At 38.5% G+C, this 27,493-nt stretch overlaps 1 protein-coding gene across 2 annotated transcripts in view; it reads right to left on the minus strand.

Annotated features, from left to right (window-relative positions):
- Positions 1 to 3,396: 3,396 nt before the first annotated feature.
- Positions 3,397 to 27,493, minus strand: part of LRRC49 (leucine rich repeat containing 49) — a 181,282-nt gene continuing 157,185 nt past the window's right edge. Inside the window, exons 15-16 of one of the 2 annotated variants that reach the window (XM_006866533.1) lie at positions 18,811 to 18,964; positions 3,397 to 3,614 (exon numbers count right to left, since the gene is read on the minus strand). In XM_006866533.1, the coding sequence (XP_006866595.1) occupies positions 3,411 to 3,614; positions 18,811 to 18,964 (358 nt within the window). In that variant the 3' untranslated portion in view covers positions 3,397 to 3,410. The remainder of the gene's footprint in view (positions 3,615 to 18,810; positions 18,965 to 27,493) is intronic. The other variant, XM_006866534.1, reaches the window with a different exon arrangement.

The following is a 27,493-nucleotide window of genomic DNA, read 5'->3' on the forward strand; positions in this document are numbered from 1 at the left end:
GGCTTTGCAGTCTGGCGCATTAACCCACAGCGCCACACCAGGACTCCATACCTGTGAATATGGTGTATGAATTCTGTGTGCCCATTGCAATGAATTCTCAAACTCACTGGAGTAAGGAGTGCTATATCATGGATGATTTGGTGCACACAGTAATCCCTCAAGCGGCTGATCCAGAACACATTTTGTTTCATCTTGAGCTCTCTTTTCAAAAGAGTCAACCTTCATCACTCATTAGATAGGAAAGTGTCAGATTGTGGGCTGTACATCTCTTTCCCTTCCTCTAATCCTCTAATCTACTTGGAAAAACCCAAGTAGAGATGGCAATTTGTTGCAGGAATCACCACTCACAAACCACGACCCTCACTTGACCCCAGACCCAAAAGGTCCTGGTCCCTTACCTTGGGATTAGCCTCATCTAAGAACTCAGCAAGCACAGTGGGTTGGGGGGAACTTGTGCTGCAGACCATAGGAACTTAATGGACAGACTATAGATATTGGAAACTCAAGACCAGGTGAAACAGGGAACCAAGAGGTGGATGTCAATATGGGGAAATAGGGACAGGTGGGAGAACTCAGCTACAAAGAAATGGAGAGACCAAATGACTGCCTCTGTGATGTGAAGAGGTTTGGTTACATGAACAAAATCCACTGAAGGCAGCAGTGGCTGAGCAGGTTGACCTAGGTTTCCTTAGAGTCCCTTAGAATCATTGAGGAGGGCCAAGAATTCATGTGAGGCTCAAGTCCCTTCAGCATCAGGACAGGAGGGTTAGGGAGGGAAGGCAGCATACAGGAAGCTAGGTGAATTATTTAAGAGGCAAGCTTTTTACAGGCAAGGACGATTTTCAAGCCCTGGGATCTAATGACATTTGCCCTGCTGGGTTTTGAACTTACTTTGAACTTGTGACCCCTTCTTTCCCACTTCATTTCTCCCTTTCAGAATCCCAATGTTTACCCTATGCCTGGGACACTATTGTAATGTGTATACTAGATTTCACAGGCCCACAAATAGAGAAGAATTCTGCGCCCATGATGGATTATACCCAGACTTTCACCCGTGCCTGATTTAGATGCTTTCGAAGGTGAGTTTTTTTAAATTTAAGAGTTCATGCTGAACTAGGTAAAGACTTTTGGATATGCTGGGATGAGGTCAAAGCATTTTTCACGTGGGAAGGACATGAATTTTGGAGATCAAAGAGCAGACTAGAATACGAGTTGGATTGAATTGCACCTCACAAAAAGATATTTTGAATCCCTAACTCCCAGTTCTTGTGAATGTGACCTTATTTGTAAATGGTCTTTGATGATGTTACCAGTGAGCATGAGACCCTACCAGGGAGCTGTATCCTAATCCTAAATGGTTCTTATAAAACAGTAGAAAAGACAGACAGTAGGACAGAGGAAAGACAGACATGTGATGTGTCTACATGCCATCTAATATCTGACAGAAACCAAGGGAAACAAGAGTCTTCCCCTAGGACCTTCAGGAAGAACATGGTCCTATCATCACCTTGTCTCCTGAACTATGAAAAAAATGACTATTTTTATAAGTAAACCAATTTGTGGCATTTTGTTACAGCAACTCTACAAAAGTAATACATATGAATCACCTGAGGGGTCAGGGATGGTCGACTCTAATTAAAATGTGCATTCTGATTCAGTATATCTGGGATAGAAATGTAGATTCTCAGCAGGAATCAAACCAGAACAAACTGGTTCAAAGCCTTGATCTCAAACAAGACAGAAACCCCTGGAGTGCTCACCCTTCACCAGCCAAGTGAGCGAGCGATGGTCCATGTGTTTGTATTCAAAAAAGTGAAAGGACCATCAAGTAATAGTCACAGCTCTTCCTGTCCAGGGACACAAATCGTATTTTTCAACCAATTTGAAAATGATAATAATATCTACCTTTATTCAGTGTTTGCAGTATGGGAAGCATTATGATCACTGTATTACATATACTATCTCTTTTGATTTTCACACCAGTCTTAAATGAGGTAGGCTGTGTTATGCTGAGAGTCAGCTTCATTCAGATAGCTTACAAGCTGGTAAACTAGCAGTTTAAAAGCCCACATGCAAACCCAGGACAGTGTGATTTAAGAGACCAAGTTCTCAGTCATTAAGCTACGCTACTACAGGAGAGCATTGCCTTTTGAAGGACGGTGGTCAAATGCTCGAAAAGATGATGTGAACCTGCCTCAGAGCAACAAGAGCAGCCCAGCCAGCGATTTCCACGCCTCTCTGTGTATGTTGCTGTCTTACAACTTCTGGTCTGGTTTTTCCACATCCTCGTGGTCCTGTTACCATAATAGATGCTGGGCAAAATCTGATCAATTTGGAGAATTCCTACTTATTGATCAGTAAGATTGTTTCTTCTGAAATCAGCTTTCTTTATGGTAATTGGCCTGGTGTGGCACCCTAGGATAAACACCCAACCTCAAGGTCAGTTTGAACTGCAAGGTCGGCAGTTCAAAATCACCAGCCACTTGAAAACCCTGTACAGGGTCACTATGAGTCGGAACTGACCACGGCACTTAACAACCACCACCGTCTTCCTCAGCATGAACTAGTCCCAAACTCTGTGTATATCTTGTATGCCTGTTTGATCGTCAACTAGAATTAGAAAAGCTGGAATTCTGAGGTAAAGCACACATGCCTATCTGACAGAAAGAGCTCCGGAGTGACTAACAACAAAAGGAAAACTTTGCAGAGATGCTGACTTACTGATTTCTAACTGCATTTTGCAGATCCAGGACCGTGTAAGACTAAGCATTTTCTTCCCGCCTTCCTATTTCATTCCCACACTGTGTGACTTGAGGATTCATGTGTCGAAGACTGGGGCCTCTGCTTACCTGTGAGCGGCAGCTGTCCTCCCAGCCAGGAGCAGACAGTCAGTATGATTCTCACTGAAGTGAGGAGACAAACACATTTGTTTTCAAATACTAATTTATTAATGTTTATCCTTTACTCATAAAAAAACAACAACAAATTTTTGGCTTTGAAATCATGACATAATGTAAAAAAAATCAAATAATTGAAAATTATCAGCTGAAAGTAGGTAGAAGCAACTCATGCTCAACCAAGAGCAAAGGCTGCGTGCTTTGGGCTGTCGCAGGAAGATTGCTAAATACATGGGCCCAAGATGCAGCGCCAACTCAAGAACCAAGCCACCGCTGAGCGCTTATTCCTAAAGGGAGTTCGGTCTTTCTGTAGATCATAGGAAATGAATTCCTCTGTCTCCCCCTTTTCTTCCTGACATTTGGTGGCATAAACAGCAGGCGATGCTCCTTTGATGCCAGTCTTTCTAGTTGGTAGAAGTGTGGTGGTGACGTTGTTGAACAGGTTTACCCTACGCATTTTCAACCTTTGGAAAAAGTAAAATTGCTAATTGCAACTGAGACTGTAAGCCATTTCTATTTTTGGTCAGTGATCTGTTGCAGGCAGAGCTTCATGTAGGAATTTTTGTTGCGGATTTCTATGACGGCGTCCCTAACAAGCTCAATAAACATCTGAGGCCAAAGCTTATGCAAAGCCTCGTTTTTCATGTTGATTTCGGTGGCTTCCTTTACAAGGTCCTCTATGTACATCTTGCAGAATTTATTTTTTTCCTTTATTTCCTGTTAGACAAAAAGCAAAAAAGGTCTACATTAAATGATGAATCCAAAAGACAATGTTGCTTTCAACTATGAATCCAAAGCAACAATCAGCTGAAGCAGAGAAATTAAGATGATTTGCCCTGAGGCCCCCACCCCTGGTCTCCTTCCCAGAGCAGGAGCACCTGCCTAGACAGCGCTGCCGGAATAAAGGCCGCATTGGGGAACTCATTAGTCCCAGTCCGCTGGGCAGCTCCCTTCCCTGTATTGGAACTGCTGACTACTATTTTGCTACACTTTCTCCCTCCTCAGTTCAGGTATTTTAGTTCACACAAGTCAGCAAAAGCACAGACCCACCGGCTTCAAAGGATAAATGCAAATCAGATAACTGATATTGACAATTGTAGCTGTCAGTTAATATCCATATGTGTATTTTATATATTGTTGTTGCTAAGTACCTTTGAGTCAATTCTGACTCATAACAACCCCATACAGGGTTTCTGAGGAGCAGCTGGTGGGTTTGAGCCACCGTTCTTGTGGTTTGCAGTCCAGTGCTTATCTTACAGCCCCACATCAGGGGTCCATTGTGTACAGACATATTCTCAGTGCTCTGATTTCCTCATTATAGGAAAGTATACTAAACTGATGCATGTGGCAGAGACGATTTGGACTTAGTTATGGAAAAGTCCATAAGGAGAAAGTGGAAGTCGATACAAGGTTGACACCCAGAGCTTTGACTTTAAAAGAAACAGCGCTCCCGCTCAGTTTCTGGGGCCAGCAGTGCGTTATGAAAAACCAGGGTTCTGAACACAACAGAGCAAATTTGGGGCCAGAGAATAGTTGGGCATTGGATCCCAATTTCATCGCAGAGTTCCAAACCAAACCATTTTGCTGAATGTACTATTTCAATACATGTTTTGATTTTTGAAACTTTGGGAAAATTATCAAAGTACAATCATGGAAAATGTTTATCATAATACATACAGAAAAATCAATTGAATGTGATCAGATAATCAGATTTATAAGGGAAGTAATTCACATCAATAAAGGAAAAAAAAAGAATAAATATCAATAATATATTTAGGTACTTTGAAAAGGATCTGTTTAAACCTCTACTCCACATTAAAATATTAAAGGGTTGAATTTAAAATATCAATAGATATTATAATTAAAATTACTCTTATGAAGATTTGCAATAACAAGGAAAATGTTTACAAGGCTAAGTGAAAAAAACCAAAAGGCAAAATGAAATCATAAATAGGTGAAAATCAACAGTATTATTTTTATAGGGTTTGGGCTGTATGAGTATATATGCATTTGTCAAAACTCAGCAATTGTATGCCAAATATTTGTATTTCATTGTATATAAATTTTATCTCAAAAGAAAAATTTTTCAAAATATCAAATATTGAAATCTAATTAATGAAATGTATGCTGGATGATTTAGGGAGATGGTTACTGATGTAATTGATTTATTTTTTCTTCCATGTCTACCTATGTATTAACTTACGGATGTTGTCTGTTTTGACCATTGTAGCAGGACTGTGTTTACAGCAGTATTTACCTATGTTGCCTTTTACTCCTGTGCAGACAGAACATGTACACTGGATATTTACAATGCCAACAGAGGAATCTAGGTTTACAGTGCTGATATTTACTGTACAATGCTTTCCACCTTCATTGTATGTTTAAAATGTTCATTAAAAAGTTAAAAAATATATACTGAAAACAATTGGAAGCAAATATACTTTGTCAGTTTCATTCACATTATCAAAGTTGTCTTTAGGTCAGGAGACCTGAGTGGTTTTCCTCCTGTTTGTTTTATTTCTTCTCCTTTTTCAAATCTGTATGATTTTAAGACAATACAACATATTAATAAATACATGATCAATTAATATAAGTTAATAGTGACTCTAAATTGTCACTAACTTTCCCTGAAAAGGTATATTTTAGAAATTTCTCTAAATAGTCAGTTACCATTCAGGGCAAAGAAGAAGGATCAGTAGTTGGAAAACATGGCCTTGGTGATAGAAATGATGCTAGATATCGCATGATAGAATTCTGAAAAATCAATGATTTGTTCATCTCAAATCCCTTCTTTAGACAGCATAAGAGACAATTATACACATGGACCTCACCAGATGGAATACACAGAAATCAAATTGGCTACATCTGTGGAAAGAGACAATGGAAAAGTTCTATATCATCAGTCAAAACAAGGCCAAGGGCAGATTGTGGAAGAGACCATCAATTGCTTATATGCAAATTCAAACTGAAGCTGAAGAAAATGAAAACAAATCCACGAGAGCCAAAATATGACCTTGAATATATCCCTCCTGAATTTAGAGATCATCTGAAGAACAGATTTGATACATTAAATACTAAAGACCGAAGACCAGAAGAGATGTGGGATGACATCAAGAATATCATATGTGAAGAAAGCAAAAAGACATTAAGAAGACAAGAAAGAAGGAAAAGATCAAAATGGATGTCAGAAAAGACACTGAAACTTGCTCTCCAGAGTAGAGATGCTAAAGCAAATGGAAGAAATGCAGAGGTACAAGAGCTGAACAGAAAATTTCAAAGGTCAGCTTGAGAAAACAAAGTAAAAAATTACAACAAAATGTGCAAAGCTCTGGAGTCAGAAAACCAAAAAAGAAGAACAACATGCTCAGTATTTCTCAAGCTGTGGGAACTGAAGAAAAAATTCAAGCCTTTCATTATTGAAGGATTCTCTGGGGAAATTATTGAATGATGCAGAAAGCATCAAAAGAAGATGGAAGGAATACACAGTCATTGTACCAAAAGGAACTGGTTGATGCTCAACCATTTCAAGAGGTAACATGTGATCTAGAGCCAATGATACTGAAGGAAGAAGTCCAAGGTGCATTGAATGACAACCAGAGATTGACATACGTCGCAGCACCTCCCTGAATTAAGTCAACAGAAAGAAGAATTGTTAACAAAACAAAACTATAAGAACAAACTCAGAGAGTCTGGGAGGTCAGTCTATGATCAAAACAAGTACAATGCAAAAGAAGGTGAACAAATAGGAACTGAGATCCAGACAGTGAGAAGGTCAGGTCGATTACAGGATAAAATAGACTGCACTAAATGGGCAGAAAAGTCAATGGACTATAAGGCAACCTCAAAGAAAATTAACACTTCACAAAATACCAAGAGAATGAGAATCCAAGAAGAATATGAAAACATTAAAACTATGAGGAAACTCACAAGAAAGAACACACAAATCAAGAATTCAACAGAGAAAGACAAGACGCATCTCACACACAGAGACAGAAACAGATTAAAAGTGAAAGGCTGGGAAAAAATATACCAAGCTAATTGCAATAAAAAGCGAACATGAGTGGCAGTGCTAATCTCGGATAAAATAAACTTTAAGGCAAAAGCCAGCATAATAGATAAAGATGGACATTATCTCATGATTAAAGGGACAATTGAACAAGATGAAATAACCATAATAAATATCTATGCTCCCAATGAAGACCACCAAAATATATAAAACAAGGTGCATTAAATGAATTGGCAAAGAACAAGGCTCCAGGAATTGATGGAATAAGAATTGAAATCTTTCAAGAAAGTGAGGTGGCACTGGAGGCACTCACTCATCTATGCCAAGAAATTTGGAAGACAACTATCTGGCCAACTGACTGGAAGAGATCCATATTTGTGCCCATTCCAAAGAGAGGTGACTCAACCGAATGCGGAAATCATCGGACAATATCTTTGATACCCATGCAAGTAAAGTTTTACCAAAGGTAATACAGAAATGGCTGCAAGCATACATTGACAGAGAACTTCCAGAGTTCAAGCTGGATTCAGAAGAGGCTGTGGAATGAGAGATATCATTGCTGATATCTGATGGATCTTGGCTGAAAGCAGAGAATATCAGAAAGATGTTTACCTGTGCTTTATTGTCTGTGCAAAAGCTTTTGATTGTGTGGATCATGACAAGCTATGGACAACATTGTGAAGTATGAGTATTCCAGAACACTTAATTGTGTTCTTGAGAATATGTACATGGACCAAGAGGTAGTTGTTCGAACAGAATATGGGAACACTGAATGGCTTAAAATTAAGAAAGGTGTATGACAGGGTTGTATTCTTTCACCTTACTTATTCAACTTGTATGCTGAGCACATAATCCAAGAAGCTGTGATATATGAAGAAAAACGTGGCATCAGGATTGGAGGAAGACTCATTAACAACCTGCCATATGCAGATGATACAACCTTGCTTGCTGAAAGTGAAGAGAACTTAAAACATTTACTAATGAAGATCAAAGAGCATAACCTTTGATATGGATTACATCTCAATGTCAAGAAAACAAAAATCCTCACCACTGGACCAATAAACAACATTCTTTTCAATGGAGGAAAGACTGAAGTTGTCAAGGACTTCATTCTTCTTGGATCAACTATCAACACTCATGGAAGCAGCAGTTAAGAAATCAGAGGACATATTGCACTGGGAAAATTTGTTGCACAAGACTTTTTTTAAAAAGTGTTGAAGAACAAAGATGTCAGCTTGAAGACTAAGTTGTGCCTGACCCAAGCCATGGTATTTTCAATAACCTCATATGCATGTGGAACCTGGAATAAGGAAGACCGGAGAAGAAGATGCTTCTGAGTTATGGTGTTGGAGGAGAATATTGAAAGTGCCATAGGCTGCCAAAAGGACCAACAGATCTGTGTTGGAAGAAGTACAGCCAGAGTGCTCCTTGGAGGCCTGGATGGCCAAACTTCATCTCTCATACTTCGGACATATTGTCAGGAGGGCCCAGTTGCTGGAGAAGGATATCATGTTTGGTAAGGTGGAGGGTCAGAGAAAAAGAGGAAGACCCCCAGCAAGATGTATTGGCAAAGTGGCAGCATCAATGGGCTCAAGCATGGCAACAATTGTGAGGTCGGCCCAGGACTGGGCAGTGTTGCATTCTGTTGTACATGGGGTCACTGTGACTTGGTACCGACTTGATGGCACCTAACAACAACAACAACTTTCAGGGCCTAACATGGCTGATTTGAATTCCTCATGTTTTGCTCTACCATCAATTATGTACATATTTGAAGGGTTGTAAGCAAACACATGGAGACAGCCAGCTAGTTCTCAGATGAACCTAACTTCTTGAACTCTGAAATATAGCCTAGGACTTGTAGTGACGTTAACCTACTGATTAGGTTTAGCAGTCCTCATTGAATCTGACTACTACACAGAGACAAGGAAAAAGTACAAGTGTGAATCACTAGAGGCCAGTAACCAAAATGAGTAATATTAAACAACGAACAATGAATTTATTACAAGCAGAGGTATAGGTATAGAGCATATTCAGAGAATGCATCTCACATGGATTTTGAAATTTCTTAAAATAAGATTTTGAACAACAAAATTCAAACCAAAGGATTGTTTGAGTGTTAAGACTGGAAACATTTTTTATACTAATTTAGAGATACCAAAAATTAAAATGATTTTTAAGTGATGTATTTTGCTAAATAATTTAAATACACTGTGAATAAGCTTTTCACAGTTGACATAGTGCAACTGTTGGTGTTTTAAATTTTCCTGCTATTGTTTTTCCACTGGTTCTTTATAGACATGTTGATAGAGAATTGCATTTGCTATAATAATCCTTTACTACTGCATCATTTCTTCTCTCCTACAAGTGGATCCCCCCATCCCTGCACACTCTAGTTTTGATTCCTTAGAGTCTGTCTGGATAGTGCGCTCTGCCTGGACAGCAGGATCTTGGGAAGAGCACATTCCAATTCATTTCTTGCCCTGACCCGTCACAGAGTTGGTGCCCTTTGGATAATGCTTTTTCTGTTCTCAAAATGCTTTCATATACTTACTTCTTTTTATCCCACAATGTAACTGTAGGGTTCTTGAAGCAAGGATGTTACAAGTTCAATCCTGATGAGATCAACTCTGTGTAAGATTGTCCATATTATTTCATTCTATTATGAAGATGACTTGGAAAAACTTAGGTAGAACTGGGACTTGTTATATGGCAATTTTAACTGGTACTTGCATCAGGATTATAAAAGATTGGACATCATTTACTAATACTTTCCTATAGAAAACTCTAGTCTAGTCCTTAAAGTATTTGCAGACTATTTATACAGATGTATGACACTGTGCAAGTAACCTAAACAAACTAATAAATAAGTGCTGAATGAGATGTTTAGACAGAAAATATAATCTGTGTTCAAAGAAGAGAGAGTCTTTTGTGCGAGGGTGGCCAGGAAGCCTTCCAGAAAGCAGCATGGTGTATACCGTGAAAGAGTCCAAGGTCTGCTTTCTGATGGTAGCTCAGTCAAGAACTCACCATCTGACTTCGAGCAGTTCGCTGCCTTTCCAGTTCTCCTCATCTGTATGAGACTAGATTCCTTAGAGTCCCTTCTCACTCTCTGATTCTATGTTCATATTACACATTTTTAAGAATGAGTCAGGAAAGTGGGTGGACTGTTAGCAGGCACTAGCACTAAACAATCACAAATCAGGACACACAGATGACAGGGACTGAGCACTCAGTCTGTGCTGTCGTGGTTTTAATCGTTTTCAAGAGGTGAGGGGCTTGCTCTAATGCGAGGAAGGTTGGGTTGCAAGTCAAGAGAGAGTGAGAGAGAGTCTTGGTCAAGGTCTCACAGGTAATGAATGGTAAGACCAAGGGCTCAGAAAAACGAAGTGTACTGATGGTTAACCTAGTGTTCTTTCCCAACTATTATGTGGCTTCTGATTCTCCCCATTTCCATAGACATTTCTCAAAACAGACACCAGCATTTGCAATCTTTACTTAGTTCTTGCTCAAACCACTTTAATTAAGACTTCTGCTTATCTGATAGTTCTGTGCCATCAAGCTGATTCCAACTTACAGCAGAGAGCAGAACCACCCCGAAGGGCTTCCATGGCTAGAAATCGTTTTGGGAGCAGACTGCCACATTGATCTCCCATGGAATGGCTGGGAGTTCGAATGGCGAGTGGGCTAACAGCTGAGCACCAAAACACTGCACCAAAGGGCTCTTTTTAATTAACGATAACTTTAACTTTATAATAACATTTAGTTTCTGGTAAGGCAATTTCTCCTTGTCTGAATTTTTCAGAAACAATATACAGGGTCATTATAAGTTAGAACTGACTCTATGGCACTTACTAACAATAACAGGCTTTCTACCATAAAAATTTTAGGATTAGCTGGTGAATTTCCATAAATAACCCTATCTAAACTTTTATTGTTGTTGTTTTTGTTAATGCTGTCGAGTCAGTTCTGACCCATAGCAATCCTGTATAGGGTTTCCAAGCCTGTGAGCTTGAACTACCGATCTGCAGTTCAAACGACTTTGCAGTCTGGCACATTAACCCACAGCACCACGCCAGGACTCCACAACTTTTTATTTTAATTTTATTAGAACTGCCTTATATTTATGGATTGATTTAGGAAGAATGAACTTTATCATGCAGAAAGTTCGCCCATGAACATGAACTATTTAGTTTTTCTTCACTCTCTTTCAATAAAATTTCACAATTTTTTCTATAAGTCTTTAAAAATTTATTTTTATTATTTATTCTTACATAGTTTTTGTTGTTATGGTTAATGGTATCTTATTTTTAAGACTCCATTTTGAATAGGTGGTTGTTGTTGCCAGGTGCCATCAACTCACAGTGACTGTATGCACACACAACAGAGCAATCCTGTACCATCTTCACTAATGCTATCTCTGAGCCCATTGCAACTATGTCAATTCATCTCTCGGAGGGAGGGGGGGTCCTCTTTTTTATATAATCCTCTACTTTACCAAGCATGATGTCTTTCTATAGGGATACTTTGGTTATCCTGATAACATGTCCAAAGTATGAGATATAAAGTCTCAACATCCTGGCTTCCAGGGAGCATTCTGGCTGCGCACTTAACAAGACAGGTTTGTTTGTTCTTCAGGAAGACCATGGTACTTTTAGTATTCGTACCCAAGCTCAAATGAATTGATTCTTTTATAGGGTCTTCCTTATTCATTGTCCAACTTTCACACGTATATAAGGGGACTGAAAATACTATGGGTTGGGTCAGCACACCTTAGTCCTCAAACTGATACCTTTACTCTTTAACACTACACAGGTTTTGTGCAGCAGGTTTCCCTAATGCAGTATGCTGTTTGATGTCTTTTCTTTTTTCAATGAGGAAAAATTACTTTCATTGTAACCAAGAAGGAAGGCTAATTTTACTATTTTGTCCACACTCAATTGTCTATATAAGTTTTAAAAGCTTTTCTATTTTTCATGTTTTAAATTGCATTTTTATTTATTTTCAACTTTTTATTATTAATTGGAATGAAGGCTTACAGACATGACCATCAGTTTTACATTCAACAAATCATATGCTTTGTTTCATCTCAATGATCGCAATTCTCTTCCATGTAACAACAGTAGTCCTGCTTCCTCCCTGTGGTTATCCACGTACAAACACCCTCTTTCAAACTCTCATATATTTATGGGATATAAATACATGAGTAAGTAAAAAATTATTCACACTCCAGTTATATTAAATTGCCTGTCCACGGCTGACAACATTGAGCGTGCACGTAAAATGATTTGTTTGAATAGACGAGTGACAGTGGATTGTGTGGCAAATCATTTGCAAATCAGCCATGACTCTGTCTATGAAATAAATAATCCAAGACACTCTTGGATTTTGAAAAGTTTGTACAAGATGATTCCCGAAGCAATTCAAGGAAGAGTATAAACAGAAACATTTGGACATGTGCAAACAAAATTTGGACTGATACTTGATAGAAGGTAAAAGATTTTAAAAAAAAGTCATTATGGTGATGGGACATGGATTCATCACTACAAGCCTGAGAGTAAATGACAGAGTATCATAATCAGTTGTCGACCAAGAAAAAGTTCAAAAGTCAACTATCAGCTAGAAAATGGATGTTTATAGTTTTCTGGGATTCTTAAGGACCAATATTGGAACACTGTCAGGAAAAGTGTTCAACAACCAACAGTGCTCATTACAGTGGGATGCTCACTAAAGAATTGAAGCCTAAACTTGAGATTAAACAAAGAGGAGTGCTATCCAAGGGTGTTGTGATTTGGCATGACAAAGCATGTCTGTACACCTCTGCCTACACTGTTGACACTCTGCCCAAACTTCATTTTGAGGTGCTAAATCATCCTCCCTGTAGTTTTGATCTTGCTCCATTGAACTTTCACCTGTTTGGTCCCCTGAAAGAAGGCCTTTCAGGATGAAGATTCACCTCTGATGACAAATATAAGAGTTTGAATGACAATATTTATACATGGATTGTCGGGGACCCGCCTCGACATAGAGGTTCAGTTCATGAGGAGGGGATACCTGACAGCGATTGCAATATATCAAGAATACACAGAAAAAGACAAAGAGAGAGACAATGAGGCACCCCAAAGCCAGGGTGGATGCATCACTGGTGGGCAGGCTTGGGACTACAGGCATCGTGGCCTCTGCAGGCAGCAACTCACTGCCCTGCCATCTTTACTGCGTGCCCTCCATCTTGTAATGCACTGCAATCTTTACTCCATGCCTTCCAATCAGTAATGCACCAATGTGGAGGCTCGGGCCTCTGTTTTATTTAGGGGAGGAGCTTCACACCAAGCTGGGAGGGACTTAGGCAAGGTACAGCTAACATCAGTACTTTTCCAGACATTCAGGTAACTTTACATCATACTTTGCTGGTTCGAATCCCAGGCCAGCAACTTGGATTCTCAGGCCCAATTAACATATCTATAGCCCCTGAGCTTAGGTGGGGGAAGGTGAGAGCAATGACAAAAGCTTGGGCGGAGTCCTGCTGTTTCGGCTTCCAGAGCCAGGTCTGGAGCCGCCAAGGTGAATGGGCTGCACCTGGAAAAGGATTAGGGAGGATGGGTTCTTTGTCTATAGAACAAAGAACCGAGAAGTAGCTAAGATATTTTTAGTTAATCCTTTTGGAGAAAGGCTTGACCTTGCAACTTTTAGTCTTAGGCTTTAGGAAAATACCACATTTATCTGTGGATTATCAAAGGCTCTGTGTATTAATTTAATATATATAACTGAATATTAAGATGAAAGCAATTTGCCATTAACTGCCAGTGGCCTCATTTGTTACACTCGGCCCTATAGGGCCTCGAACCTCTGACCAGTCTTAATGTAGTTTTGATCTTGCTCCACTGAACTTTCACCTGTTTGGTCCCCTGAAAGAAGGCCTTTAAGGATGAAGATTCACCTCTGATGATGAATATAAGAGTTTGAATGACAATATTTATACATGGATAAACAGGGAGGCAGCAGGAAAATTGTTGCATGTAAGGGATTGCAATCAATGAGATGAAACAAAATATATAATTTGTTGATCTTGTCTGCAAACCTTCACTCAATTCATAATTTAAAAAAGAACTTAGGGGTTAATGGTAGAGGAGAATGAAAGAAGTGAATTAAAACATTCAGGGCCCAAGCAACAAGAACAGAATTGAAGCTCTGCTGTGTCCTCTCCAAGTTTCACATAGATTGGCTGAGTCACCAAAATAAGTTTATACCCTTTAATTCTTAAAAAGTTTTTTTATTGTGGTACAGTACCAACCACAAATGCCAAAGATAAAGAAACTGAAGATGTTTATTAAGTTTTGTGGTCTGAAATTGATAAAACATGCAATCAAGATACATTCATAATTACTCGTGATTGGTATTCCAACATTGGGAACAAAGAAGGATTAGTAGTTGGAAAACATAGTCTTGGTAACAAAACAACTAGGGATATTGTATAACAGAATTTTACAAGGCCAACAACTTATTTTTTGTAAATATCTTTTTTCAACAACATACACGGCTGACTATACACATAGATCCCACTGGACAGAGTATGGCAGCGGTGGTGGTTATGTGATGTGGAATCCGTTCTGACTCATAGCAACCCTGTATAGTGATCTGGGGCTGTAAATCTTTACGAGAGCAGAAAGCCTCATCTTTTTCCCACAGAATCGCTGGTAGTTTCAAACTGCTGACCTATCGGTGAGCAGCTCAGCTCATAATCCACTATGCCGCCAGGACAGAGTATACAGGAAGTGAATTGACTACATGTGTGGAAAGAGACGATGGAGCAGTTCAATATCAATCAAAAAAAGCCTAGGAGCTGACCATGGAATAAACCATCAATTACTCATATCAAGTTCAAGTTGAAGCTGAAGAAAATGCCAACAAGTCTATGAGAACCAAAGTATGACCCTAAGTATATTCCACCTGAATTTAGAGATCATCTCAAGAACAGACTTGACGCACTGGATACTAATGACCGGTGATCAGTTGAGATGTTGGATAACATTAAGGACATCAAATATGAAGAAAACAAAAGGTCATTACAAAATACAAGAAAGGAAAAAAATACCAAAATGGATGCCAGAAGAAGCTCTGAAACTTATGACTAAATGCACAGTAGTTAAAACAAAAGGGAAGAAATGATTAAGTAAAAGAGATTTCGAAAGCTGGCTTGAGAAGACAAAGTGAAGTATTATAATGAAATGTGCTAAGAATTAGAGTTTGAAAACCAAAAGTGTTCAGCTTGGCAATTCTCAAGCTATAAGAACTAAAGAAAAAATTCAAGGCTTGAATTGCAACTGATGGATTCTATGGAGTCCTGGTGTAGCACTGTGGGATAAGGACTAGATCACAAGGTCGGTTTGAGTCACAAGGTTGGCAATTCAAACTCACCAACCACTCCTTGGAAACCCTAAGCAGGGTTGCTATGACCAATTCAATGGCATTTAACAACAACAACAACAACAACGGCAAAACACTGTATGATACAGGAAGCATCAAAAGAAGAAGAAAGGAATACATAGTCACTGAACTGAAAAGAAATGATCAAAGGTCAACCATTTTGGGAGATATCATATGATCAAGAACCAAGATGCACTGAAGGCATTGGTGAAAAACAAGACTCAATTGATGGAATACTACCTAAGATATTTCAACAAATGAATACATTTCTGGAAGCCCTCACTTATTTTTGCGAAGAACTTTGGAAGGCAGCTTTACTTGGCCAACTGACTGGAGGAGATCCATGTTTGTATCCATTCCAAAGAAAGGTGACCCTCCAGAAAGCAGAAATTATCAAACAATATCACTAACATAATACATATGAAAAATTTTGCTGATGATAATTTTTAAATGGCTGCAACAGAGGCTGTGGAGAGACTGCGACCTTCTAAAATTGCTGGTGGGACTATAAAATGGTGCAACCATGATGGAAAACAGTATGGCACTTCTTTAAAAAGTTAGAAATAGAAATACCATATGATTTAGCAATCCCTCTACTTGGTTTATATCCACAAGAAATAAGAACCATGGCACGAGTAGATCTATGCACATCAACATTCACCACAGCACTATTCACAATAGCAAAAAAGATAGAGGCAGGCTAAATGTCCATCAGTGGAAGAATGGATAAACAAACTTTAGTATATACACACAATAGAATACTATGCAACGTTGAAAAATAACAACGAATCTGAAAAACATGACATAAGTGAACCTGAAGGATGTTATTGCTGTGAAGTGCCATTGAGTCAGTTCCAACTCATAGTAACACTGTACAGGGTTTCCAAGGAGAGGCTGGTGGGTTTGAATCATCAACCTGGTAGTTAGCAGTCCAGTGCTTATCCTATGGTGCCACACCAGGACACCCTGGAGGATATTATGTTGAGTGACCTCAGTCAATCACAAATGGACAAATATTATGAGACCACTATTGTAAAAACTCAAGTAAAGGCTTTCATGCTCAAAGAAATATTCTTTGATAGTTACCAGGGATGGGAGGGAAGGGAGAGTAATCCACTGGCTAGAGGGTAGACACATATTCACTTAGGTTACCGGAAAGGCAATACACAAGAAGAGGGAAGTTGGCAGAAGACTGACGGAGATAGGTGAAGACACAGGGAAATAGGCAAGGGTTAAAGGGGATAGGGTGAGTAGTGTTAGATACACACCCCTGCAACAACATTGTTCTGTGGCTAGATACATGGACAGATACAAATCAGTAGTTGTATCTTTTCACTATATTTATTCACAGGTTAAATGGGTATGGAGAGATCATGGCAGTATATCCACAAATATACTTTTAAAAAAGGATATTTGTACATGGGTATTTACCTTGGGTGCAAACACATCTATGAACATGGTGGAGCAAAATGATGAAAACTTCTTAGATTACTAAACATCTTAAGGCAATGAGTTGCTGGATTTGGGGACTCAGGACCACAGTCTCAGAGGACACCATGGTCAACTGACATAACATTGTTCAGAAAAACAATGTTTTATATCCTACTTTGGAGAGTTGTGACTGGGATTTTAGAATTTCATGAGCAGCCATCTAAGGTACAACTATTGGTCTCTCCATGTGCACAAGAAAGAAGAGTGATGGAAATTGAAGATACTTGGAAACAACTTGTCCAATGGACCAATGGAGCCTGTGAACATCAACCACCATGACTCTGAGACCAGAAGAACTAGATGGTGCCCGGCTACCACTACCAACTGCTCTGAAAGGGATCCCATGAGAAGGTCCTGGATAGAGTGGGAGAAAGTGTGGAACAAAACTTAAAAAAATAAAATAAAATAAAAGTCTGGGCTTACTGGTCAGAAAGAGATTGGAGGATTATGGGATTATGGCCCTCAACCACTTTTTAGGTTTGGAATAGAACTTACCCTCATGGCCCAATTGTCAGCCAAGCAGTCGATAGGCAAATAGGGGGAACAACAACACTAGTAAGGTATGTTCACCATGAAATGGTCACTCATTCAAGATCAAAAAGGCAACATGTACCTAAGACCGAAGGGTTGGGAAGGAGGGTGGAATGGAAACAAGAACCACCGGGTGGAAATGGGTTAACTGTTGTTACATGGAAGGGATTGTAATCACTGAGATCAAAGTGTAAGATTTGTTGAATGTAAAACTGAGGATCTGCTCTGTAAACTTTCATTTAAGTCACAATAAAAAGTTTAAAAAAAACAACAACAAAACACTGCAACAGTACATCAACAGGTACAGGCAGGAATTTAAGCCAGATTCAGAAGAGGGTGTAGAATGATGGATATCATCCCTGGTGTCAGATGGATCTTGGCTAAAAGATTAGAATATCAGAAAGATATTAACTTGTGCTTTATTGACTATGCAAAGACATGAGACTGTGTGAATTATAAAACATTATTGACAACATTGTGAATACTGGGAATCCCAGAACATTGAATTGTGCTTATCTGGAGCCAGTGCATACTTCCAGACCAAGAAGCCGTTGTTCAAACAGAACAAAGGGATGGATACTACGTGGTTTAAAATCAGTAGCTATATCTTTTCACCGTATTTATTCCATCTGTATGCTGAGCAAATAATCTGAGAAACTGGACTATATGAAGTAGAACACAGCCTCATGATTGGACAAAGACTCATTAACAACTGGTATAACTTTGCTTGCACATGAAAGCTAGTCAGTTGACAAAGAAAACCAGATGAATGGATGCTTTTGGATTACAGTGTTAGTGAAGATTATGGAATATATTATTGACTTTCAAAAGAAAGCACCAATCTGTCTTGGAAGAAGTACAACCCGAACACCCTTTAGAAGCAAGAATGGTGAGTATTTGGGATCTGTTATCAGGAGGGACCAGTCATTGGAGAAAGACAGCACTCGTGATAAAATAGAAGGTACGCAAAAAAGAGGAAGATCCTCAACAAGATAGCTTGCCCCAGTGGCTACAACGATGGGTTCAAACACAACAAGGACTGGGCAGTGTTTGGTTCTGTCGGATGAGTTGCTATGAAGTCAGAATCAACTTGATACCACCTTGACATCAACTTGACACATGCAGGTAATAGAATAGTTACGATTTCAACAATCATCACACGTACAGTTCAATGACATTAATTAGAGTCATTATATTGTTCAACCATCTCTACTGACACCCCCCTTTTCTTAATTCAGATAAACCAGTACTTTTGGTTATACTTTGGTTTGGCTTTTTGGTAACAGTTTGAACAATTTTTGAAATACGAGTTCTTTTTTTCCTGGGACTCTATTTCTTTTTAACAACTTGGTGCCTATTTCCCCATCTTTATCTATAAAGTTGATTAACATTCCAGAATTTAAAAATATGTTATTTTAAATGACTGAGGATGAAATATACAGAGATTAATGGTCGTTTTACCTCCAGCTTTTCATTATAAAACTCTCTTGTGGTATAATTCAAGGTAGCACGATTTGTGTTTTCTCCTGTGAGTCTTCTACTATCATTATTTTCTTCACTGATAATGCCTGGTTTTTTCCCTTTGGTTTCTAGAAGATACCGAAATTGCTTCTTCCTACAGAAAGACAGTAAAAAGATTTAGTTACTTATCAAACCTATTAAAATATCAACTTTTGTTTACTTTAGAGGGAGGTGTATGTTTTTATGAACAGCTATTTTATGAGGTTGAGTTTATTATTTATTTGAACTCAGTTCAATACCACAATCTTTCTACTAATGAGGCCACTCAATCCAACTCTTTTGTTTCACAACTTCCAGTCATCAACATAAATATGTTTCAAGCATTTCTAAAGTGGGATAAGTCTATGCATATAAAAAATTAATAACCAGAGATCACAAAACAACTCAATGAAAGATGTAATATTTATTTCTTATGAACCATATGTTAGTTACCTCTTATTTACACAAATAGCTTTTAATAGCATTATATAGCTCTGTAGTACTACACCCAATTAGATTATGGAGTGGGATACTGGTTTAGGTTTGGCAAAAGCAAAACAAACCCTAAACAAAAAACTTTTGTTAGCACATCAAAACAAGATCCTTGCGAGGAGCTAAGTAATAAAACCTCACTGGATTATGCAGAAGTACAAAGGCAATGCTTATAGTATTACAGGCCCATAAACCCAGAATTCTCTATGAAGATCGCCTTCTGGTTTGTCCCTACAGGAAGCGATACCACTACTTCATTGTGAACTGAGATAAGGGACAGAAAAATAATAGTTCTTTTAACAGATTTCTTCCTTTTTTCTGGTTTATAAATATAGCACAATCATTTTAGAACTTTTGGAGAGTGAATTTTGAAAAATATAAAAAAACAGATAAAACAACCTATAAATATATAATCCATTTGTTGTTGTTGTTAAGTGCTGTCAAGTTGATTCCAACTCACAGCGACCCTCTATAGGGTTTCTGAGGAGCGGCTGGTGAGATTGAACTGCCGATCTTGCATTTCAAATCGATCTTGTGGTCCAGCTTGTTAATTCACAGTGCCACACCAGGACCCCTATAACCCATAAATCTATAAAAATCAACTTCGTACACATTCAGCATATTTCTTTCTAGGCTTTTTCTGTGCATTTTTATAAAAATTAAGATCATATGAAACATCCAATTTTGTATAATGCTTGCACTTACTAACATATATTAAGACTTTTCTGTTATCAAAATTAATAATTTTAATATATAAGTGAAATTTAATTGTGTTACAGATCACAGTTTACCTAATCAATTCATTTTACTGGATATTTTGTTGTTGTGAAGTGCTATCAAGTCGGTTCAACTCATAGCGACCCTGTATAGGGTTTCTCAGGAGTGTCTGGGAGGTCTGAAATAATCTTCTGATCGACAGTCCAGTGCTTATCCTATAATGCCATGACAAGATTTAGGTAGTACAATTTTCTCATTTTTGTAAAAAATAAAAAGTGAGTAACATATAGATCTTTTCTTACATTTATGTTCTTTATTGACTTTTTTGAAATTATAAAACAATGTATATATATATATACATTTTTACCAATTTCAGTAACATTTCAAATAGTCAACTTCTCATTGATTTTAGCGTTTTTGTTTCTTTCCTTCTGCTTTCTTCTGGATTATTTTAATTTTCTTTTTCTAACTTCTTGAGATCAATGTTTACTTCTTTTATTTCCAGTTCGTTCTTTTCCAATACAGCTGTCCCCTGCTTTTCAAGTTTGCTTTACGCTACTTTGCTTTTACGAAAGACCTACATTAGAATCTTTTTTTGCTAAATGAAAGAAATCCAAAGAGGTTTTTGCTTTTATGAAAAGGGTAAAAAGCAAAGCTTGTGTTCAACATCTGTTTTGCAGTGAGCTGTTAAAAAGGCATCCAGAACCCCTAGTAGGGAGAGTGGTGTCCCTACCCTTCTTCTAGGGTCACTACACTGTACATTCATTATTGTTGTTGTTAAGTGTCTGCCATTGAGTCTGTTCCACTCATAGTGACCCCATATAGGGTTTCCGAGGAGCAGCAGGTGAGTTTGAACCACTGACCTTGAGATTCAAACTGACCTTGCGGTCCAGTGCTTCTCCTACAATGCTACACCAGGACATTATTTCTTCTTTATAGGCTGTGTATTTATCATATATTTTCTAGTTTTACTGTATGTTAGTGGTATTTTAGGTTTTCTGTGTTATTTGGTATGATGTGGTAGTTTATATTTTGGGGTCTGGGAACACTCAAAATTTTCCCATATAAATTAAGAATTGCTTTTTGCTTCACATCCTTCTGGCTTATGAAAGGTTTTATAGGAGTGGTCTTCTCAGATAATGGGGGAAACTTGTATAACCACTTCAAGGTTAAAATCTTTCCACTATGAATTAATCCCACCCGTTTTTGATTTCTTTTACTTATGGTAAAAACACACATAACAAAATACATGCCAATCCAACAATTTTTACGTGTACAAAGTCAGTGATATTGATTATGTTCATCCTGTGACCCCACAAATAAAATGCTTACGCATTGTATTGCAGTTCAAGGTAATTCAAATTTATGGTATGAAATTTTCTTTAATCTGTGAGTTACTTAAAATGACTTTCCTTATTTTAAAATACAAGTGTATTTCTCAGTTACCCTTCTGTAATTGAGTTAAATTGCAATTGCAATGTGGAAAGGAACAGAGCCCACATGATTTCCAGCCTTTGGAATCTGTTGACATCTGTGGGAGGTGGTTGATGGCACTGATGGTCCTAATTAATGGCTTTCCTGAATCTTTGCCCTTTGCTATGTGGTTGTGCAGCTAAGTAAAGTCTACTTCCCTGTCTTTTGAATCATGCCCTTTTGTGGCCAACGGAATGTAGGTGCAGTGATGGTGTGTGCCTTCTTAGTCTAGGCCTCAACAGGCTTTTTATGTTTCTTTGAACCCTGCCTCTGCCATGAGAATAAGCCCAGGCCTCCAGCTATGAGGAGTGTGAGAGACCACAGGGAGTAGGGATTAGTAGTTCCAGCTCAGGTCTTTCTAGACCCATCAACCAAAAAACAAGCGAGAGCACAGACTGCCCACCCAATCCACAGGTCTGCTGAAGCCTAAGGACCCAGCGGATGGTGGCGAACCATCCAGCTGACCTGTGGACTCACAGGAAAAAGAGAAATGCTTCTTGATTTAAGCCCTAAGTTTTGGGTTGGTTTGTTATATCAATAGCTAAATGATATACATATAATTGTTGATATAGCAATATTTAGGTTTAAATGGGTCATTTTCTTTGCTTTCTACTTGATTCAAATGTTCTATGTTTGTTTTCCTCCCTGTCTTCTTTTCCCTCGACTCCTAGTTTGGAAGTTATGTCCTCTTTTGTCCTTTGCCTATCACAGATGTACTCTTAACTCACTAACACCTAAACTTCATATAAACTTATCTCCATTCTAGACAAGAACACAGAACACATTCTTTCCATATACACTGTAGGACAAGGATTGGACCACAAGGTCATTTGAATTGCAAGGCAGGTGGTTCAAACTCACCAGCCAATAAAGTATCGCTATGAGTCAGAGCTGACACCACAGCACTTAACAAACAACAACAACAAATATACACAAATGCATACATGCATGCACACAGATATACATGCACGAGCGTATACATACGTACGTGTATATGTATACATACATACACACGTATCACTTGTTTTGCACTGTTGTTGAGTCATTTTATATAATGGAACACACTTTTGCTGGTCTGCTGCCATCTTCATGACATGTGATGTGTGCACCATTGTTGCAGCTATTGTGTACTTGTAATTTATTTTTTAAAAAACTCAAGAAACATTATTATGATGCATTAAACGATCAATATTAATTTCGTTTTATCACACATACTGACACTTCCTTGTTTTTTAGTTCTTCTTGCATCTCATATGTTTCATCTGATTTCAGATGTGAGATCATTTTCATTCTGCCTTAAATATGAATTTCACAGTTTCTTTTAGTGCAGGAATACGAATGGGACCTCTCATGTTTTGTTTTGAGTATTTTGTTTAAAAATGTCTTGATTTCCCCTTCATTTATAAAATATCTTTTTTCTGCAGAAGAATTCCAAGTTGGCAGTTAATTTCCTTCAGCACACTGACCATATATTCCATTACATTGTCTTCTAGCTTTCCACTATTGTCATCGAATCACCTGTTGACCCTCACATCTTTAAAGAGAATCTCTTTTCCTGTTTAAAGAATTTTCACTTTACATATGGTGTGTTATAGTTTTACTTTGATGGATTTATTTTTATTTTACATGGGCTTAATAAGAGGTAATCAGTATTGCACTGGGTAAATCTGCTGCAAAATACCTCTTTACAGTGTTTAAGAACAATGGCGTCACTTTGAGGCGGAAGGTATTTCAATCACACCAGGGCTCCTGGTGCGGCACTGCTGAATTAGCTATGGACCAATCCTTCTTGGACGTCCTGGTGTGGCACTGTGGGATAAAGCACTGGATTACAAGGTTGGTTCAAACCCTAAGGTCAGTGGTTGAGACTCACCAGCTGCCCTTTGGAAAGCCTACACAGAGTTCTATGAATCAGAACGGACTCAAGGGCACTTAACAAATGATCTTTCTTCTTTGTTTCCAACTTTTGAATTTCAAGTGCCCCTATTTATCAATGCATCTTGATTGCATGTGAACCACAAGGTCAGCAATTCAAACCCACCAGCTGCTCCTAGCAAACACTAAAAAGGGGTCACTAGGAGTTGGAACCAACTGTTGTTGTTAAGGGCCGTCCAGTTGGTTTTTCACCAATGTCTTCAGTATAACTCAGACTTCTTCCTTCAAGACCATTGGTTGCTTATCAGATGCTACCTCTTGAAATGGCTGACCACTGACCAATTCTTTTTAGTACAGTGACTCTGTGTATTCCTTCTATTATTTCTTGGTGCTTCCTGCATAATTTAGTTAGTATTGCAACCAGAGGCTTGAATTTCCTCTTCGGTTCTTTTAACTTGAGAAATGCTGTCCCTTTTTAACCCTAAATCTTTGCACATTTCATTATAATTCTTTAATCTGTCTTCCTGAGCCCCGCTTTGAAAACTTCTATTCAGCTCTTTTACTTCATCATTTCCTCTATTTGCTTTGGCTACTCCATGTCCAGGAGCAAGTTTCAGAATCTCTTCTGACATCAGTTTTGATGTTGTTGTTGTTTTTTCTTTCCTGACCATTTACTTTCTTCATGTATGATGTCCTCTCACAGATCATCTAGACTTCGGTCATTAGTGTTCAATGTGTCAAATCTACTCTTGAGATGACCTCTAACTCCAGGTGAGATATATTCAAGGTCATGTGTTTTCAATTTTCTCCAGCTTCAGCGTGAACATTCATACGAGCAATTGATGGGTCTCTTCTGCAGCTGGCCTCTGGCCATTTCCTTACTGATGATACTGAGCTTCTCCAGCATCTATTTCCACAGATGTAGTCAATTTGATTCTTGTGTATTCCCTCTGTGAGGTCCTCGTGCATGTTGTTGTTGTTGTTGTTAGGTGCAGTCAAGTCAGCTCTGACTCATAGCAACCCTACGCACAACAGAACAAAACACTGCCTGATCCTGCACGCTCTTCACAATTGCTACACTTGAACTCATTGCTGCTGGGATTGTGTCAATCTATCTTACTGGGGTCTTCCTCTTTTTTGCTGACCCTCCACTTTACCAAGCATAATTGGTTCCCCTGATACCACATCTAAAGTATGAGAGACAAAGTATCACTGTCCTGGCTTCCAAGGAGTACTTTGACATTACTTCTTCCAACCCACATTTGTTTGTTCTTCTAGCAGCCCATGGTAATTTAATATTCTCCTCCAACACCAGAACTAAAATGCACCAATTTTTCTACGGCCTTCTTTATTCACTGTCCAACTTTCACATGCACATGAGGTTATTGAAAAGACCATGACTGCGGTCAAGTGCACCTTAGTCCTCAAACTGGTATCTTTGTTCTTGAACACTTTAAAGAGGTCTTGTGGTGTAGATTTGTCTAATGCAGTATGTCATTTGATTTCTTGACTATTGCTTCCAAGAGTGTTGATAGTGGATCCAGGCAAATGAAATCTTTGACAACTTCAATCTTTTCTGCATTTATCATGATGTTATTTATGGGTCCAGTGGTTGAGGGTTTTTATTTTCATTACATTGAGGTGCAATCCATACTGAAGGCTGTGGTCTTTGATCATCAGTCAGTATTTTAAGCCCTCTTCTCTTTCAGCAAGCAAGGTTGTATCACCTGCATGTTGCAGGTTGTTAATGAGTCTTCCTCCAATCCCGATGTCATGTTTTCTTCTTCATATCATCCAGTATAAAGTGTACTGTTGTTGTTAAGTGCTGCTGAGTCCTGTCATCTCAGAGCAACCTGCATAGGGTTTCCAAAGAGTGGCTGATAAGTTTGACCTGCTAATCTTATGATTCAAACTGAGCTTTTGTCCAGTTTATCACCCTGCAGAGCCACACCAGGACTCCTATACAGTGTATTGTTGTTGTTAAGTGCTGTTGAGTCAGTTCTGACCCCCAGCGACCCTGCATAGGGTTTCCAAGGAGTGACTGATGAGTCTGAATTGCTGACCTTATAGTTCAAATCGACTTTTCGGTCTGTGCTTTATCCCAAAGTATTACACCACCAATAATGTTGTTGCAAAAAGGAATTTGTGATTAATAAGTTGTTGTTCTTGCATAGTTGTATATGATCTCTGACATATTTGTATCACCAAAGCCATATTTTCCAACTACCGATCCTTCTTTATTTCCAAGTGATAATTCTTTTTTGTTTCCAACTTTTGCATTGCAAGTACCACTATTCACCAATGCATCTTGATTGCATGTTTAATTTCAGACTGTAGAGATTAGTAACATTCTTCAATTTATTCATCTTTGGCATAAGTGGCTGATGTATAAATTTTAATGACAGTCACATTAACTGGTTTTCCTTGTAGGCAGTTTTGTACCACGGGATTGATTTTTAAACAGTCTTTTTGAAGATGAAGGTGATGCCATTCTGTTTCACTTTACATTCGCAGTAAAGTAGACCACATGACTGACTGATTCAGAATGGCCAACACTAGTCCATTTCAGCTCACTAATATGCGGTGCTGTAGGATAAGCACTAGACCACAGGGTCAGTATGCACCACAACATCACCAGTTTAAGTCCACCAGCCACTCCTCAGAAATCCTATACAGGGTCTCTATGAGTCAGCTGACTGGACAGCATTTAACAACAGCAACAAAGATCAGGATATTAATTTTTATGGATTCCATTTAATTTCTGACCACTTCCAGTTTTCCTAGATTCATTTTTCACAAAGACCACTTTCTGATTATTAATGGATGCTTGCAGCTGTTTATCCTGTAGTGTCAGATCAGCAAATTAAATCTGCAAAAATTTTGTTCTGCAGCATTCTGCCGACTCTACTTAGAGGAAGTGGCTCTTCCCCAGTTATACTTTGAGTGGCTTCCAACGTGAAGACTTTATCTTCAAACTCTCCACTGTTATTCATAAGAGTTTTCATTGACCAATATTAGTAGAAGCAGATGTAAGATCCTCCTTCCTAGCCTGTCTTAATCTGTAAGATCTGCTGAAAACTGCCCACTATGGGACTGCTTAGTCTAGCCTGAGTGAAATCTTACCAATAACTGGATCATAACTGATACATTATCCTTGACTTTTCTCCCTTCATCAATAACCCCCACTCAGTCAATGTGTACTGTTCAAATACACTTTCCAAGTATTTTTCAATTTTTCTACTTTTCTATTTTCACTGCCTTAGTTCAAGCCTCCATAATCTTACTCATGGACTATAGACTAGCCTGCTGGTTGGTCTTCGTTCCTTCAATGTCTGTCTGCTCATATGGAAACTTTCTAGAACATAAATCTAATCAGACTGTTGTTGGTACTTAATTGTAAAGTACAAGCTTTCATTATTATTTTGCATGGATTATGAGGCTTTTCGATATCACATCTCTCCCAAGCTTTCTATCTTCATTTCTTTTTGCTATTCACAATCATATGCTTCAGCTATACTGAACTATTTACAATTCCTTGCACCTCAGTACATTTCTTTCCACCTGAAGAACTGCTCATTCCTGATGAACTGGACAAAATGCCACCTCCTTGGTGAAGCCTTCCCTGATGTTCTTCTAGTCAGTCACAGCCCTCATTTATAACACCTGAAACATTAGCAAATAATTGCTTACACGCAGCTTTATCTTATTAGAAGCCCATGGAAACAAGAGCTTACTTCTGTATGCTCCACACCTGGAATGATGGCAGCCACGAAATGAATCTGGGATAAATGCTTCTGAAACAGATGAATGGCACAGCTGGGAAGTTTAGAAACTGATGTGCATCAAAGGATTTTGCCAAAAGAGTAAAAAGGGAGTCCACAGACAAAAAAAAAAATTTTTTTGCAACAACATAGCAGACAAGCGACCAATAGCTAAGATCTGTAAGAAACTACAACACCTCTGCAAGAAAAACACAAACAACCCAATTAAAAAATGGGCACAGGGCACGAACAGACACTTCAACAAGGAAGATATCTAGGCAGCCAACAAACATGAAGATCATTAACCATTGTTGTTGTTAAGTGCT

Source organism: Chrysochloris asiatica, unplaced genomic scaffold (assembly GCF_000296735.1).
Source record: "Chrysochloris asiatica unplaced genomic scaffold, ChrAsi1.0 scaffold00092, whole genome shotgun sequence".
Lineage (NCBI taxonomy): Eukaryota > Metazoa > Chordata > Mammalia > Afrosoricida > Chrysochloridae > Chrysochloris > Chrysochloris asiatica.